Genomic DNA, 17989 nt, shown 5'->3' on the forward strand with positions numbered 1-17989 from the left:
CTTAGCGATATCTTTCTTCCCCAATTTGAACAACTTAAAATCCAAATCTCCAGTTTATCGTCAGAATTAAAATTATTCTCTAACAGACTCACAGAAGCAGAAGATAGAATTTCAGAAAGGGAAGATATAGCTAATAATCAGTCTCAAAAAATTCAAGAGTTAGAAAAGAAAAATATGACTCTGACTGCTAGGTTAGATGACCTTGAAGACCGCTCAAGGCGAAATAATTTAAAAATCATAGGTCTTCCTGAGTCAGATCAACCAAAAGATTTATTACACTTTGCTGTGACAATATTGCCCCAAGCTCTAGGCCTAGACCTCTCTCAGTTGCCAATACCGGTAGAACGGGCGCACAGATTGGGACCCCCTAGAAGCAGAACCAATGGAAAAAATATGCATAGACCAATTTTGGTCAAGTTCTTAAACTTTCAAGATAAGATAAATATTCTCCGTCTGTATAGGAAAACAGATGATTTCCATATAGAAGAAAATAGAATTCTATTGTTTCAAGATTATTCCGCTGATACTGCTTTTAGGAGGAGAGAAATGGCCCCGTTCTGTACTAAGCTGATAAAAGAAGGCTTTTTGGCAAAATTAGTGTACCCCGCAAAAATTATTATAGAAGAGAAGGAAGGCATAGTCAGATTAGACAATGTAGAAGAAGCCAAAGGTTATTTCAAAGATCACAAGCTAACACTCACATGAGGTCTGTACAGCTACAAATTAGAATATGCTTGAGTCTTCTAGGTACTCTGTTACTGTATCTGTCTAAAATGGAAAATATGTATAAACATAAAGAGTTTAAAGAGTTAAGAATGTTAGTTATTAAGTTGATTCTTAGGCTGCTTTTGCTGCCAAAATTGTATTACGCCTTGGCTGATAAGGTTTTTGTTGTATATAATTTTTTTTTTCTTCTTTCTCTTCCTTTCTTTGTTGTTGCAGATGGTTACCTTCTCTCCCTCCCCTTCCCCCCCCCCCCCTTGCTGCCCTTGCTCGCCTACCTGTATCTCCTAGCTTACGTATGATATATCTATTTACTAGATGAAGGGTAATATCAGACTGCTTTCATGGAACGTGGGTGGCATCACCTCCCCAATTAAAAGGAAAATAATAATTAGACAACTGGGTAAACATAACCCTGACATAGCCTTAATACAAGAAACATACCTGAAACAAGAGGAAGTCGTTAAACTTAAAGCCAAATGGGTTGGGGAGGTGATTGCCACCCCCTGTTCTAGAAGGAAAAAAGGAGTAGCTATCCTGATAAACAAAAAATTGACATATAATATTATAAAAATATCATTAGATCCTGATGAGAGATGGGTTCTCTTGGAGATACAGGTTGAGGGCTTAAAGATGCTGATCTGTAATGTCTATGGCCCTAACAAAACAGACCCTATTTTTTGGAATAGCTTAATCTTTATGTTAACTAACTTTATGGATCAGAATATAGTTTTAGCAGGTGACTTTAATTTAATACCAACAGAATCCCTAGACAAATTCAGTCCCAGGAATTCCACTTTTTCCGGTCAGAAGGCCAAAATATTTAAGCAAATATGTAAAAACCTGAAATTACATGATATCTGGCGCCTTCAATTCCCAGATACAAGGTCCTTTACTTGTGATTCGAAAGCCTATGGCTCTCTATCTAGAATAGATTTTTTTTGTTATCTAGCTTCTTGATTAAACTAGAGATTCAAACAAAGATATTTGACATTCTGATTTCTGACCATGCAATTATCTCTTTAGATATACAGTTACATTCTTTTCATAAAATTGAAAGAAACAATTTTTTCTTCCCAAAATATCTAGTAAATAACCTTGAATTTAATAATTGGCTAATACATAAATGGAAAGAATTTTCCCTCTTAAACAGATTATATAGAGAAAAAAAACCGAAATATTTTGGGAAACTGCGAAAGCCTATCTAAGAGGAGAGATTAAAGCATATATGATTTTAAAAAAAAAGAAGCTGCAAATGAGGGAAAATCAGCTTTCCAACCAAGTACAGAATGCATATCGTAAATATATAAATAACCCCTCTAGGAAACTAAGAGATAAATACAATGGGACCAAAACGGAAAGGGATATCTTTATTAAACAGAAAGTTACAGGGGAAGAATTAAAGATAAGTGCCAAATATAAAGGTCAATACGGGAAGTCAGCTAAGTTTCTATCTAGACTAGACAAAGCAAGGAAAAAGTCCAATGTAATAGAGGCTATCCACGATGGGACAGAAAGAGTAACTGATCAGGCTGCCAAAGAAATCAATGCTGATAACAAAGTTAATTTTTGGCAAAGAACCAATTTCCCTAAGTTATCACAAGTAATAGCTAATGATTTAAATAGACCAATAACCAGTGATGAAGTAATGGAAGCGATTAAGAATGCTAAACTTAACAAAGCTCCTGGCCCAGACCAAATTCCTACGGAAATGTACAAAATACTTAAAATAGAGATAGTAGATGTTCTAGTACAATTGTTCAATGGTTATTTTATTGGTGGTCAAAGTATGTCAAAGTACTTTTCTGAATCTACAATATCATTGATATTGAAAAAGGGTAAACCTGCGCTAGATCCTAAGTCTTACCGACCTATTTCATTGCTTAATGTAGACTATAAGCTATTAACTCATATTATCGCCAACAGATTGAAAGGATGTTTAGATCCTATTATACATCCCGATCATGTGGGCTTTATGCACCAAAGATCCCCAACCAAAAACACACGGAAGGTAGCGCTAGTATTAGAATATCTACGAAATAAACTCTCTGAAAAAACAGCAATTAAACAGGATTTTGCGTTAATAACAATCGATGCCGAAAAGGCATTTGATGTTATAATCTGGGATCACCTGTTTTTTACTTTATCTCAATTTGGCTTTACAGGTCAGTTTCTGCAATTCATTAAAACAATATATGACCATCCGAAGTCTAATATATTAATAAATGGTAGCTATACTACAAATTTCACATTATATAGGGGGACGAGGCAAGGTTGTCCACTCTCGCCGCTACTATTTAATGTGGCTATAGAACCGCTTGCTATAATGATGCGGGAAGAACTACAAGGAATTAGGCTGGGGGAACAAAAACTTGTACTATCCCTTTATGCAGATGACCTGCTGTTATACGTCAAAAACACAAAGAAAAATATACCACAGGCCCTAAAAATCATTGACCTGTTCAGCTCTATTTCGGGCTATAAAATTAACGCCAACAAGTCCAAAATTTTATGGGTACATAAAAACAAAGAGAGCCTACAAGAACACCCCTTTCGCGAGCCCCCTAGTATTAAATATTTAGGAATATATTTCCATGCTGACCCAAAACAATGGTACAGACTAAATTACGCTCCTTTTTTTAAAAAGGCATCAGAGAAATTACAACAGTGGAGTGCTTTCCCTATCTCTCTTTCTGCCAAAGTAATGATTATTAAATCTAGCTTATTTCCCCAATTGATGTATATTATGCAAAATATTCCACTGTTTATTCTGACCCAAGATAACAAAAGGTTTAATGCAGAATGTGCAAATTTTCTATGGAATAACAAAAGACATATGCTGTCTATAGCCAAGTTAACACCTAGAATGGAAGAAGGAGGCTTATCCTTTCCAGATATTAAAAAGTATAATATTGCTACTTTAGCCCGTTTTGCAATTGACTGGGTATCAGAAGCCAACCACCTCACACTATTATCAATAGAGGAATTCCTGAGTGCACCTTTCTCACTGAAAGCCCTACTACACTGCCCAACGACATAATTACCGACTCATATTAAAAATATAAAGACATTATTTAACACTATCGAAGCATGGCAAAAACTTAATATAATGTTTAAAGCTAATTTTGAGATTTCCCCATTTCTCCCGATACAAGGTAACCCAAAATTTATACCTGGTCTATCACATGAAGTTTATAGGACGTGGATGCAAAAAGGTTTGCTCTATGTATATCAATGTTTAGATAACATGTCCCAAATAAGATTCTTTGAGGATATTGCAAGAGAATTTTGTCTATACAATAAGAATTTTTTTGCTTATCTACAGATTAGGCACTATATAACAGGAATTAAAAAACCAAATCTAGACACGAATGGTTGGGGGGAAGTTGAAAATTATTTAACGAGCTATAAACTAGGTAAACACAGTAAAGCTCTTCTATATAAAATCATGCTGGCAAAACAGGCCCAATTGTTTAGGGATAATTTAGTTCAGAAGTGGAATCTTTCCTTTACGGATATCTCCGCAGAATCTCTGACTGCTAGTTTTAAATGGGTACAGGGAGCGAACATCTCTACAGTCTGGAAAGAATCACATATAAAATTACTCAATAATGCTTATATGACACCTTGGAAAATATCTAACTGGTACTCGCATTCTTCAGAAAAATGTCCAAGATGTAACAATTCTCGGGCAGATATAATCCACTGTTTTTGGTACTGTCCCAAGATAGCTCAGTTCTGGAGAAAAGTAGAATTTTGGCTTAATAAGCTATTATATTTTAGGTTAAAAATCCAAGCTAAACATATATTTTTTTCTCTATAACATAGACCATAATAGAGCTAATATTAATCTTATTAACACGGCAATTATGCTTGGTCGCAACCTTATATTAAAAGACTGGAAGAATAGGAAAGCACCCACAATGGGCTGTTTCATAAACACTATACATGCCCAGATAATTTTTGAACAAATGAGTATAGTCCCCTCAGAAGAGAAAAGGATCAGAGATTTCTTTTTGATATGGCTAAGAGTTATCTTGTCTTATCCGTTGACTTCTCAGTTTCTCCTCGTTCGTAATTTTCGTAGGTCAGAATTCTTCGAGACGTTGATTCTCTCTAATGTTTTTCCAAATGAATGGTATTGATCTCAATTGTAGAAAGAGGAAGGAGGGGAAAATGAATAGTCAAACCCAAGCCTATAGAATATAAATAAATTTAAGAATCCAACGTAGGGTAGAGGTGGGGGAGCGGGGGTGAGAGGGGAGGGGATCTTTTATATCTATACCCCTTTTTTTTTCTCTTCTCTCTCTTCTTTTTCTCTTTCTTGTTATTTTTTGTTTTTCAGAAAACCCCCAATTCGGTATAGAATCCAGTTACTAGAACTATGCAGGGATCCTGCAAACGTTTACTTAGAAAGCTATAAGTATAAAATTTTGTTATTTTGCTTTAAATTTTTTAACGGAAGCTCTATTATTAGGAGGAGTATCAGCATAGACGCTTCATTGAACATATTTTGTTAAAAAATAGGTACGAAAAAAAAAAGTGATATACTGTGATAAGTGCTTTATCTATATTGTATCTATAAGAACCCTGTATCTTCTTGATTTTTTCTATTTTTGTTTTCGTGATTTTCTTTCTGTTATCTGTACTGTATATCGAATTGGTCAATAAAAATATTTAAAATAAAAAAAAAAGGCCTTTGATAGTCTTACGACTGCTTTTGCTGCCACTCCAGTTCTGGCTCATCTTAACCCTGTCCTGCCTTTCATTCTTGAGGCCGATGCGTCTGAGACTGGAGTAGGTGCCCTATTGTCTCAACGTCCTATGCCTGACGGTTCCTTGCATCCATGTGGTTTCTTCTCTAAGAAATTGTATCCAGCGGAGTGCAATTATGAAATTGGTGACAGGGAATTACTGGCCATGATTTTGGCACTCAAGGAATGGAAGCATCTTCTCGAGGGTATTATGTAACGTAACAGATAGGTGAACCCTGCGCTATTTCTGATGCACCTCAAGCTCCCCTCAAGAGGTCCCCTAGTGGACCCAATAATAAAACGTATATATAGTGTGGAAAGGCGAGCGCCAAAAAAGGCTGAGGTGACGGAGTATTAGACTAAAACAAGTTGTAATGAAATGTATAAAAGGTATGATTTAATACAATAATTCAATAAAAATAAAATATAAAATATAATATCATGGATCCATGTAACAAAAATTAGAACGTACATATACAATAAAACAATAATGAAATATCTTGAGATAGTGCCTAGTCTAATGTTACAACAAGCCCAAGCAGAGGATAGTCGAAATACGCACTTCTAAATGTGTGAATCTGAGTGGGTCCGTGATAAGAGTCAATGATAATGATAATAGATGAATCACTGATGAAAAAATAGGTGATGAAAAGTTAGTGAAAAAATGATATGGTGACAAAAAATACGGTGATAATAACCACAAAAATAAAAAACGTCCAAAAAAAAGAAAAGCAATTGAAAAAATATGTGAAAAAAGTGGTTAAAAAATTACACAGTGATAGTGGATAATGAATTAGATAGTGATACATTTCATTACAACTTGTTTTAGTCTAATACTCCGTCACCTCAGCCTTTTTTTGCCCTCGCCTCTCCACACTATGTGGTCTCCTACCTGCCTGGTAGTAAGAATGTTAGGGCCGATGCCCTCTCTCGACAATTTTCCCCTCTGTCCAAGGAGGAGTCTGTACCTACTCCAGTTATACCTCCTGACCATATTTTGGCTACCATACATACAAATTTAACTTCTCCTTTGGGAGAGGAGATCCTGGATGCACAAACCAATGTACCTCCTGAGAAACCTAGTGGTAAATGTTTTGTTCCTGAGAATCTTCGAACTAAACTTTTGCACACTTACCACTATCCTAAAGCCGCAGGTCACCCAGGTAAGAACCAAATGATTTGGTCTGTCACTCGACAATTCTGGTGGCCAGGTCTTCGTTCTGATGTTGCTGCGTATGTTGCCTCCTGCTCAGTTTGTGCACAGAATAAGACTCCTCGACGTCTTCCTGTGGGTCTTCTTCAACCTATTGCTAATGGTGAGCGTCCTTGGACACATCTTTTCATGGACTTCATTGTCAAGCTCCCTGTTTCCAATGGCAATACTATTATCCTTATGGTGGTTGACCATTTTTCTAAAATGTCACATTGTATTCCCTTGAAGAAGTTGCCTACCGCTCAGGAGCTTGCTTCAATTTTTGCCCGGGAGATCTTCTGTTTACATGGGTTACCCAAGGAGATAGTGTCGGACCGGGGTAGACAGTTTGTCTCCAGATTTTGGCGTTCCTTTTGTGCTCAAATGGGGAAATTGTTGTTTCTTCTTTGTGTCTTAATCCTAAGAATTCTCTGGAAAGATCTTTACATTCTTTGGATTTCAGAAAGACTTCTTGTTTTCTTGTTGTTTTTCTGGTTCCAGGAAAGGTCAGATAGCCTTTGCCATATCTTTGGCATCTTGGTTAAAGCGTTTTGATTCACAAAGCTTATTTGGAGGCGTGGCAGTCTCCTCCTCAGATAATTACAGCTCATTCTACTAGATCAGTCGTTTCTTCTTGGGCTTTTAAGACTGAAGCTTTGGTTGATCAGATTTGCAAAGCAGCAACTTTTGGCTTTCTTTGCATACATTTTACAAAATGTTACCATTTTGATGTATTTGATTCTTTTGAAGCAGTCTTTGGTAGAAGAGTTCTTCAGGTAGCTGTCTCAGTTTGATTCTACTGCTTACGATTTACGTTTTTTTGAAGTTTATAAGAAAAACTTAATTATTGTTTGGATTTAATTTCTCAGCGGAAATAGCTGTTATTTTATCCCTCTCTAGTGGACTTCCACATCTTGGGTATTTTATTCCATACGTCACTAGCTCATGGCCACTCTTGCCACTTACATGAAAGAAAACTTAATTTTTGTAAGATCTTACCTGATAAATGCATTTCTTTAATAGTGGCAAGAGTCTATGAGACCCACCCTTTTTTGTGGTGGATATCATTTTTTTGTATAAAAGCACAATATTTTTTCCAGTTCCTCTTTTTGTATGCTTTTTTACTCCTTTTTACACCTCACTTCTTGGCTATTCGTTAAACTGAGGAATGAGTGTGGTGGGAGTTGTATTTATAGGCATTTTGAGGTTTGGGAAACTTTTCCCCCTCCTGGTAGGAATGTATATCCCATACGTCACTAGCTCATGGACTCTTGCCACTATGAAAGAAATGAATTTATCAGGTAAGTTCTTACATAAATTATGTTTTTTCTGGTAAGCATAAATTATGTTTCCTCTCCCCAAGGCATATGCAGTAGAAGAAATATTTATAGTTAAACCCTAGACTCTTCCTCTGTGTCCAGACTATCTACTTTAAGGTCTGTTCTTTTTTCTTTCTTTCTTTTTTCTGTATGCAAATTCCACTATTTAAATCGTTGATAAATCCTATACCTGAAAAGATATGCTATTGCAAGCCTGATGTGTTTACACATTTTCACTTACTATGAAATTTGTTTGTTTTTTTCACATGAGGTTCCGATGGATTCAAGAACAATACCTTTAATATGCCTGATTTATTTCATGGTGCTTTCATTTTTATCAGCTGCTTTTTCAGTAATGCTTTTTTCAAGTATTTTCTTATATTTTTTGAAGATGTACTTTTCCCTGATGTTTTCATTATATTTTGCTTTTAAAGCTGTTACAGGGAACATCCCTCTGGAATCTCATACTAGAAACAATGTTTCTTTTTGCCTATTAGTTACACGGATAATGGAGTTACATGGTCTATCCTGCTGTTAACCTTATCTGATCTTCCATTGTAGAAAAGATGTTCCTTGGTAGTCCCTGAATTTCTGGCTTAGATAGTTTCTAAACTTTATACCCCTGAAGACATCTGTCTTCCATCATTTTTTCATCCTTTTTAAAAGCCAATAGATCCTGCATTGTTTAGATATGGTTGGTATGCCTTTTCATTTATAGCCAGTAGACAAAAAAAGAAGACAGAAACATGCATACAGAGTTCATATCTCTATAGACCCATCACCAGTCTGTATGTTGGCTAATACTTCAATTTCAAGTTTAGGAAGAGTTGTTGGAAACTTGTGTTTCTCCTCATGCCTAAGTTGGGGGGAAAAAATCATTTACATTTGCACCTTTGAAAATCTTTGAGTGGCTCTAGGGTGAACCTAGAGAACTGGAACTTTAATTATACTTTAAATTATACTTATGTATGAAAATGTAATTATCTTGGCTCTTGTCCCTATGCAACACTCACCAAGCCTCCCTCCATTTCTGACCTGCTAAATGAAAGAATCAAGGGCAGGAAAAGTAGGGGTCTTATACCTACCTAAAAAAAAAAGTTTTTTTTGTCTGTCCACTACTCAAAAAGCCCACATATTTTTAGGAATGTTACACAGCAACATGAGCAAAGATATGTAAATTTTGGTTGGGTTTCAGATTTTCTGTCTGCCCATTACTCGAAGGGACCAAATTGTTTTGAAATGTTACAAAGCAACATGAGCAAAGATATGTACATTTTGGCAACTAATGATTTAATCCCCAAGTTAAATTAAGGTAATAGTATTTTATATAAACAAATTTCTCAAGCAAATTCTTAGATTAGTTTAGTAGGACAGATGGCATAACCTTAGTTTTTATACAGTAATTTATTTTCTTTAATCTGGATTTTATTTGTGTTACCTTAGATACCATTTTCCTTCTTCTAAGCCAATTATTTCTCCAGGTATTCCAGTTCGTGGCCACAACCAATTAGGAACAATTCTTTCCAACATTATGGTTGTAGCTGCAATCTAAAAATAGTAAAGGTTATTAATTTTTTTTTAATTGGTGAAAATATATTCATTGCCACATTAATACCTATTTTTATCGATTTGTATTATGTTAGCATATAATAACCATTGAGAAGAGATGAAATCTCACTGAGGTCGTGATGATCGAAAGTGCCATGATGCAGCAAGATATTCAAAAGGGATCCGTTGCAATGTCGAGAATGCCAGCAAATATTCCAAAGGGCTGACAGTACTGTTTAAAGGCAGCATCACAGAGAGACGTTTTACCATACATTTTAGTGGGTGGCGATGATTCCCTGATACTAGCGAAATATTCAAAGCAGCATCGCCACCTATATCAAAGGTATAATGTAAATGATCCCTTTACACAGTACTGTATGAATATTCAATTTACATGTGTCAGCAGAAACTCAATCCCTGTTTGTACAATACAATAGTGACTTAAACATATCAATAATACAGCTATAGGAGCTGGGAGATTGTGGGTATATAATATACAGTATTTATATACATTATACATTGTTTAATGTGTGTGTGTGTATATATATATATATATATATATATATATATATATATATATATATAGATAGATATTATATAGTATAATGTAAGTATATGTATGTAAGCTGTAAGCGTGATTGTACTTATCTATTGTGTCCTTAGGTGTGTATTTTTACTAAGTTTAAGATTGCTATTGTGCATTCTCAATATTTATATTATATTCAGAAAGCGCAATCTAGATAGCAACATTCATATTTCACAACATTGCGATGTTGCATTTGTTATATTCATAATTCACAATATTGTGACTGCGCTATCGTGTTTTACTTATAATATTGAGATCGTACTGCATTAAATGTGTACTATATTAATATTGATATAAATCTAAAGATATATATTAATATAGAACACATGTTCTATATAAATATTTATATATATCTTTAGCTCTCTCTCTCTCTCTCTATATATATATATATATATATATATATATATATATATCTATGTGTGTATATATATATATATATATATATATATGTGTATATATATATATATATATATATATATATATATATATATATATACTGTGTATATATATATATATATATATATATATATACATATATATATATATATATATATATATATTAATAAAGAAAATGTTTGCTACAGTGAGATTGCAATATTTTAAGTAAAATACGATCGTGCAATCGCAATATTGAGAATTATGAATATTAGACACATCACGTTTGCAATATTGTGAAATATTAATACTGCGATCAGATTGCTCGTTCTCAATACAATATAAATATGAATATTGAGAAAGTTCAATAGCAATCTTAAAATAAGTAAAAATATACACCTAAGAACACAATAGGAGATCACACTTACAGTTCATATATATATATTATACTATGCAATCCGCCACCTCCTAAAGTTTTAATTGGAAGTTTTTTGGTTGTTTTTTTTTGTCTTTATCAACAAAGTCGATTTGCAGACATAACAAATATATAGCAATTCTGTGGAAGTATCAAGCGCGCTCCATAGGAGTAACCTGTATTTTCTTCATAAATGGAAAGAGTCCACAGCTGCATTCATTACTTTTGGGAATTCAGAACCTGGCCACCAGGAGTAGACAGACACCCCAGCCAAAGGCTTAACTACCCCTCCCACTTCCCTCATCCCCCAGTCATTCTTTGCCTTTCCTCCCAGACAAAAATTCTGGTTCGCTGGTGTCTGGCTCATAGTAGGTGGTGAGTGCCCCAGCCATTGTGGGTGTCAGGTGCTGTTTACATTTTCTTATTTGGTCCGTTCTTTGTATTCAATTACCTGTTATGGAGGATTCTGATATTGTGGAGACCGAAGTCTCTAGTTCAGATTCTGCTTCTTGTAACGAATACAAATTGTCCTGGATGATACATGACTATCAGTTATGTTCCGAATGCAATTTTTGAGTGCTCAATTCCTCGGGATCGGGGAATCAAAGGGCCGCTGAGCCGTCCGCCTCTGGGGGTTCTGTTCCTTGAATGTCGAGTTCCCTACCACCATCTCTTACTACGCATGCAGGTAACCCAGATGTTCAGCTCTCCGGGGGAATGACTGTCCCTGAGGTTTCAGGGGGTCAACCTTCAGGCCAGGGTCATCTTTTGCTCCGGCGAAGGTATGCTGTGCCTTTCATTATAGACTGGCGTGCCTTTGTGTCCTACTGAGGCACATTTTGGCGTTGTTGGAGGATTCCATCCTTAATGGACCTAGGAATTATCAGTCTTCTCCTTCAAATTGCTTGCAGTATTAGATATGAGGATGACGTAATCTTCTTATAGTCTTGTTTGAGTATCCTTTTCCAGTTCTGAGCTTGGAAGAACAGGATCCCTGATGGGCTGGTCCTGCGGGTGTGTCTGTTCTTCTTGGGCGATAACCTACGGGTTGCCTTAGCCTTTATTTTAATCTGGTTAGGATGATTTTTTATTTGGTTTGAGCTCAGGTTTATTATGTATTTCCTTCGGGATTTTTTTTTTTTCTGGAATAGATACTCACGATTTTTGATCACACGGTTTACTTCTACGGAAGTTTATTCTAGTGTAAGGACATGTTTAGTCCTATGTTTGTCTGTTGTTTATCTCTCTATATCTGGGGGTGACTATATGTGGCCTTGAGAGTGATGACCCTTGGTTTAAGGCTGGTCCAGATTGGGTTCTGATCCTTCTGTCTTGCTGTCTTTTTTCAGACAAATGGCGTCTTTTCTGCCTTGCTGGTATGGTTAGGGTGCCGAGTGCTTCACATTATTATTTATGTTATTTCTTGTTTTATTTTACAAGTTTCAGCTAAGCATTCTGAGAGGACCTGAGGGTCAGTGAGGCATGGGGGATTGGTTCAGTCCTTATTTGCCTTTCAGGCTGGTCAACTGTAGTTCCACTGCGACTCACTCAGTTGTTTCCGATATTTCGTTGGGAATTAGTGTTTCCTTTCCAGCGTGGGTTGGAGGTTTGGAGGCCTTAGGGCCTCCTTACCACCGTTTCCTGGTGGTTTTGTCCTTCAGGGGCTCTTTGGAATTGTCATTTTTGGTCTTGTTCCTTTTTGAAGTTCTCTTCCTTCGGGTCGAGATTTCTGGACATTGTCCGTTTCTCCTTACCGGTTTTGACCACCTTATGGGGAGGGCTATGTGGCTTTTCCCTGCTTTTGGGAGTTTGTTGTTTCCCTATCAGGGATGTTAGGCTGTGTTGTCTCCTGCTCCAAGCTTTGCTTAGGGTTTTTTTCTACCAGGGTTTGGGATGCTCTGCATTCTTTTTCCTTGGGTGTGGTCCTCTGGTTACATACTCTGAGGAAGATAGGGAGACTAGCCTTTGTTCTACTCGTTCTTCGGGTGACTTGGTCCTCGATGTTCTCCCTTGGTTTCTAGAGTCTTGGCGCACCTCTGTCATGCCCTAGCTCCTTTTTGGAGTGTTGGACTCCTGCATGGAATGTTCTCTTCCTTTTGCGTTGGGATTTATGAGTGAGTCTTGTTACAGTTCTCTGGGTTAGTCTGGTTATTCCCCTGTGAGGTCTGATTCCTTCAGACAGGGTATTTGTGTTCCCTGGTGTGTTGTTTTGTTCTCAACAATTCTGGGGCCTGGACCTATAGTTTTTGTTTGGGATCCTTCTGGATGTCTGGAGCCTTAGATCCTGTGGCTGGTTCGGGGCAATCCAGTTTTTCCAGGGAACATAGGCTATGGCCTAAGGACTGGCTTGTTGAGTCTGTTAGCAGCCTGGCCAGGTTTTTTCTATGTGCTCCTTATGGCTTGACTTTTGAACACTGTATGCTCCCCTTCAGGGGGAGTTCTTTCTGTGTTCATCAGGACGTCTGGATGATTTTCATTCGGCTTTTGTTCTCATCAGACTATGGCTTATGTCTTGTGAGCATGTGCGCTGTTCTTATATATGCTCTTCCCTGGAGGGGGGTTTTCCTCTCTCTGGAGGGTTGTTGTCCTGTCCTGTGTGCAGGAGGTTGGAACAGGTGTGTTATTCCTGTAAAGGAGAGCAGTCTGCTCTTCTGGGGTTGTTATGTTCCATCTGTGGAGCTGAAGTCTTCATGTTGAGACTGTCATAGAGGGTTTTCATAGGGATCTACTGCCTTTTTTCTATGTTCATCTCCTATGGGGTTCTCCTTGGGAGTACCTGTTTGGAGGAGCTTTTTGGGTTGGCACCCAAGCTCTGTTGGGGTGGCCAAGTTCACCCCATTCCGTCCTTCCCTGGGGGCTGGTGATTGGGGTCTTTTCTGATCCCCTGTTTTTCAGACCTGCCTGTCGCTTGGGCTGGTCCGGGGTGGAGCAAGATCTGGGATCTATTGTTCATCCTCAGGTCATTTGAGGATCGGTGAGCCTCCTTGAGGTTCTGTGCTTTCTCCGTGTTCAAGATATGTGAGAAGGACTGGCGGCTTTTGGATAGCCTGTTATGTGCCCACTGCTAAGTGGATGTTTAGCAGTCTGACGGTTTAGTGTTTGATATCTATCTTCAGCTGCTCTTCCTTTTCTGCAAGTATTCCATTGTCAGAGTCATCCTGGTATGACTGTGGTGTGTGATGCTGACTCAGGTGTTCGCCTCTCTGAGTTGCTGCACGTTTTTTGATTCTCAATATTTCAATATTCTGAGTTATCTTGCGACTTGAGGACTCAGTCTTTGATGGTTTTCTTTATTGTGCAGTTGCACTGTATTTAGAAGAAGTTTTCTTCTCTGTTTCAGATTTCCGGTCTTAACCTTGTGGTTTCTGTACAATCTGGAGTCTGGGCATTGCCTTCCTTGTTTCTCAAGAAGAGTTAGGATCTCTGTGAGCTTGGCTCGGTTCTAGGGGTTCCTTATTTTTATTTGTAACTTCTTGCTCCCTATTTGGGGTCTCTTCGGGAATCATTGATTACTTCTTTTTTTATGTTTTCTCCCTTTTGGGAGTTTACGGTTGTTGATCCCTTTCTCTGGTAAGGGGTGTGGGACCGACTGCTGGGCGACGGTGTCTCCTGGAGGCATGCTGGCTCAGTCGAGTCTTTTCTGCGATCTCTAGCAAGGCTTATGGACTATCTGCGGGTCAGTGTCCTTGGGGCCTTTTCCTTTTTCAAAGTTTCCTCGGCTTCGGACAAAGCAGGGTTTTTGTGGGTAGGGATGTAGGCCTGGTGTCCTCAGAATGGGCCGCCTTTTGTACCCTCCCGTTTTAGCATTCAGTGTCCTCTATAGCTTGGGTATTGTTTTCCCAAAAGTAATGCATGCAGCTGTAGATGCTTTCCATTTATGAAGAAAGACTTAAATTATGCTTACCAGATAATTTTTCTTCAGATGGAAAGAGTCCACAGCTCCCCGCCCATTTTCTGTGGGGCGTCCGTTATTTTTATTCTTCTGGCACATTTTTACCCTTATATTTCTTCTACTTTTCCTTGTTCCTCGGCAGAATGACTGGGGGATGAGGGGAGTGGGAGGGGTATTTAAGCCTTTGGCTGGGGTGTTTTTGCCTCCTCCTGGTGGCTATTTTCTGAATTCCGAAAAGTAATGAATGCAGCTGTGGACTCTTTCCATCTGAAGAAAAGAAAATTATCAGGTAAGCATAACTTAAGTTTTTAAGGGGAAATATCGCTGTGGGTTTCTAATATTCAAAATACTGACCTCCATCTTAGCTTTACCTTTTTAGCCATATCAGTCTCGCCTACTTTTCAGTGGCAATATTTCCTAGTGTGACAAGTCTAGTGAATGTACGGTGAAACTAAATTTACATATACATCATTTTAAGTGTTACTACACATAATAAATTTTCTCTTGTAAGATGTATCGAGTCCACGGATTCATCCATACTTGTGGGATATTCTCCTTCCCTACAGGAAGTGGCAAGGAGAGCACCCACAGCAGAGCCGTCTATATAGCTCCTCCCTTAGCTCCAACCCCCAGTCATTCTCTTTGCCTACTCTAAGTACTAGGAAGGGCAGAGTGAGTGTGGTGACAAAAATGTTAGTTTTTTATTTCTCAAGCAAAAGTTTGTTATTTTAAATTACCGGTGTACTATTTACTCTCTGGCAGAAAAGGGATGAAGATTTCTGCAAGGAGGATGATGATCTTAGCACTTTGTAACTAAGATCCACTGCTGTTCTCATAAGGGCTGAAGAGTACAGGAAAACTTCAGTTGGGGGAACGGTTTGCAGGCTAAACTGCATTGAGGTATGTTCAGTCTATATTTTTCTAGACAGACTGTGTTAATTCTAGAAAAGGCTGGCAATATCCCCATGAGGGAAGGGTAAGCTGTATTCAGACACTTGGATACAAATATCAGCTTGCATGAAGGGCTCATTAGTTACTGGTGACACTGATAGGAAAAACGTTTTTGTTTATTCAGTAAAGATGGAAATATAACGTTTTTTGGAGGGACTTTAAGGGGTCATTGTGGCTTGTTTTGGTTTTTTTTAACCCACATGGTTAGTTAAGAAACACTCTGGTGTGTTTCTGATAGGCCTCCAAACATCGAGTGAGGTGGGAGGGGCCTATTTTCGTGCCATAGTTGCGCAGTTTCTTTTCCTCAGAGACATCTAACTGCTTCTCCAGAGGTTCCTGCTGTGTTTGAGGGCTGTAAAATAAGTTTTTTTCCCCACAAATCGTTCCTAAAGGGCAGGTAGGTGCCACAGCAGAGCTGTGGTAAGGTGCTGAAAGTCTTTTTTACCGGTTTTGACGTTGTTTCAATCCGGTTTTTCCATTAAGGGGTTCATTGTTTATTTGCATAGCTGTGCAAAGTTACTAAGGCCTTATGATACTACTGTAAAAATTTAGTTGAGTTTACTGCTTTTTTACACTGTTTTGCAGAATTTGTGCAGCTTTTTTTTCTCTTAAAGGCACAGTACCGTTTTATTTCTAAGTGTTATTTGCTTTGATTACAGTGTTTTCCAAGCTTGCTTGTTACATTACTAGCCTGTTTAACATGTCTGACACCAAGGAAAATCCTTCTTCAATATGTTTAGAAGCCATTGTGGAACCCCCTCTTAGAATGTGTCCCAATTGTACTGATATGTCTATAAACTATAAAGAACATATATTAGCACTTAAAATAGAGCAATATATGATTCTCAGTCAGAAGTAACTGAGGGTTCACCATCTAGCTCTCCCCAAGTGTCACAACCAGTAACACCCGCACAAGTGACGCCAAGTACCTCTAGTGTGTCAAATTCATTTACTTTACAAGACATGGCCACAGTTATGAATACAACCCTCGCAGAGGTTTTATCCAAACTGCCTGGTTTACAAGGAAAGAGGGACAGCTCTGGGTTAAGAAAAAATGCTGAGCCGTCTGACGCTTTAGTAGCCGTATCTGATATACCCTCACAATGCTCTGAAGTAGGGGTGAGGGATTTGTTATCTGAGGGAGAAATTTCTGATTCAGGAAAGACGCTCCCTCAGACAGATTCTTATATGACGGCCTTTAAATTTAAGCTTGAACACCTCCGCTTATTGCTCAGGGAGGTATTAGCGACTAGATGATTGTGACCCTATAGTGGTCCCAGAGAAATTGTGTAAAATGGATAAATACTTAGAGGTTCCTGTTTACACTGATGTTTTTCCAGTCCCTAAGAGGATTGTGAATATTATTGCTAAGGAGTGGGATAGACCAGGTATTCCGTTCACTCCCCCTCCTGTTTTTAAGAAAATGTTTCCCATATCTGACACCATGCGGGACTCGTAGCAGACAGTTCCTAAGGTGGAGGGAGCTATTTCTACTCTGTCTAAGCGTACAACTATACCTATCGAAGACAGTTGTGCTTTCAAAGATCCTATGGATAAAAAATTAGAGGGTCTCCTGAAGAAAATTTTTGTTCATTAAGGTTTTCTTCTCCAACCTATTGCGTGCATTGTTCCTGTAACTACTGCAGCTGCTTTCTGGTTCAAGGCTCTAGAAGAGGCTCTTCAGATGGAGACTCCATTAGAGGAGATTATGGACAGAATTAAGGCCCTTAAGTTGGCTAATTCTTTTATAACAGATGCTGCATTTCAACTGGCTAAATTAGCGGCAAAGAATTCAGGATTTGCCATTTTAGCACGCAGGACGTTATGGCTTAAGTCCTGGTCTGCTGATGTGTCATCTAAGTCTAAACTTTTGAACATCCCTTTCAAAGGAAAGACCCTATTCGGGCCTGAACTGAAAGACATTATTTCAGACATCACTGGAGGGAAAGGCCATGCCCTCCCTCAGGATAGAACAAATAAGATGAGGACCAAACAAAATAATTTTCGTTCCTTTCTGAACTTCAAGGGTGGTCCCGCTTCAGCTTCCCCTGCTGCAAAGCAAGAGGGGAATTTTGCCCAATCCAAGTCAGTCTGGACACCTAACCAGGCTTGGAACAAGGGTAAACAGGCCAAGAAGCCTGCAGCTGCCTCCAAGACAGCATGAAGGGGTAGCCCCTGATCCGGGACCGGATCTAGTAGGGGGCAGACTCTCTCTCTCTTCGCTCAGGCTTGGG

General features: G+C 38.2%; 1 protein-coding gene across 2 annotated transcripts in view; it reads right to left on the reverse strand.

Annotated features, from left to right (window-relative positions):
- Positions 1 to 17989, reverse strand: part of LOC128656287 (transient receptor potential cation channel subfamily V member 6-like) — a 290583-nt gene that overhangs the window by 46608 nt on the left and 225986 nt on the right. For both annotated transcript variants that reach the window (XM_053710115.1, XM_053710114.1), the window contains one exon: positions 9427 to 9536. In XM_053710115.1, the coding sequence (XP_053566090.1) occupies positions 9427 to 9536 (110 nt within the window). The remainder of the gene's footprint in view (positions 1 to 9426; positions 9537 to 17989) is intronic.

The sequence above is a fragment of the Bombina bombina genome, chromosome 4 (assembly GCF_027579735.1).
Source record: "Bombina bombina isolate aBomBom1 chromosome 4, aBomBom1.pri, whole genome shotgun sequence".
Lineage (NCBI taxonomy): Eukaryota > Metazoa > Chordata > Amphibia > Anura > Bombinatoridae > Bombina > Bombina bombina.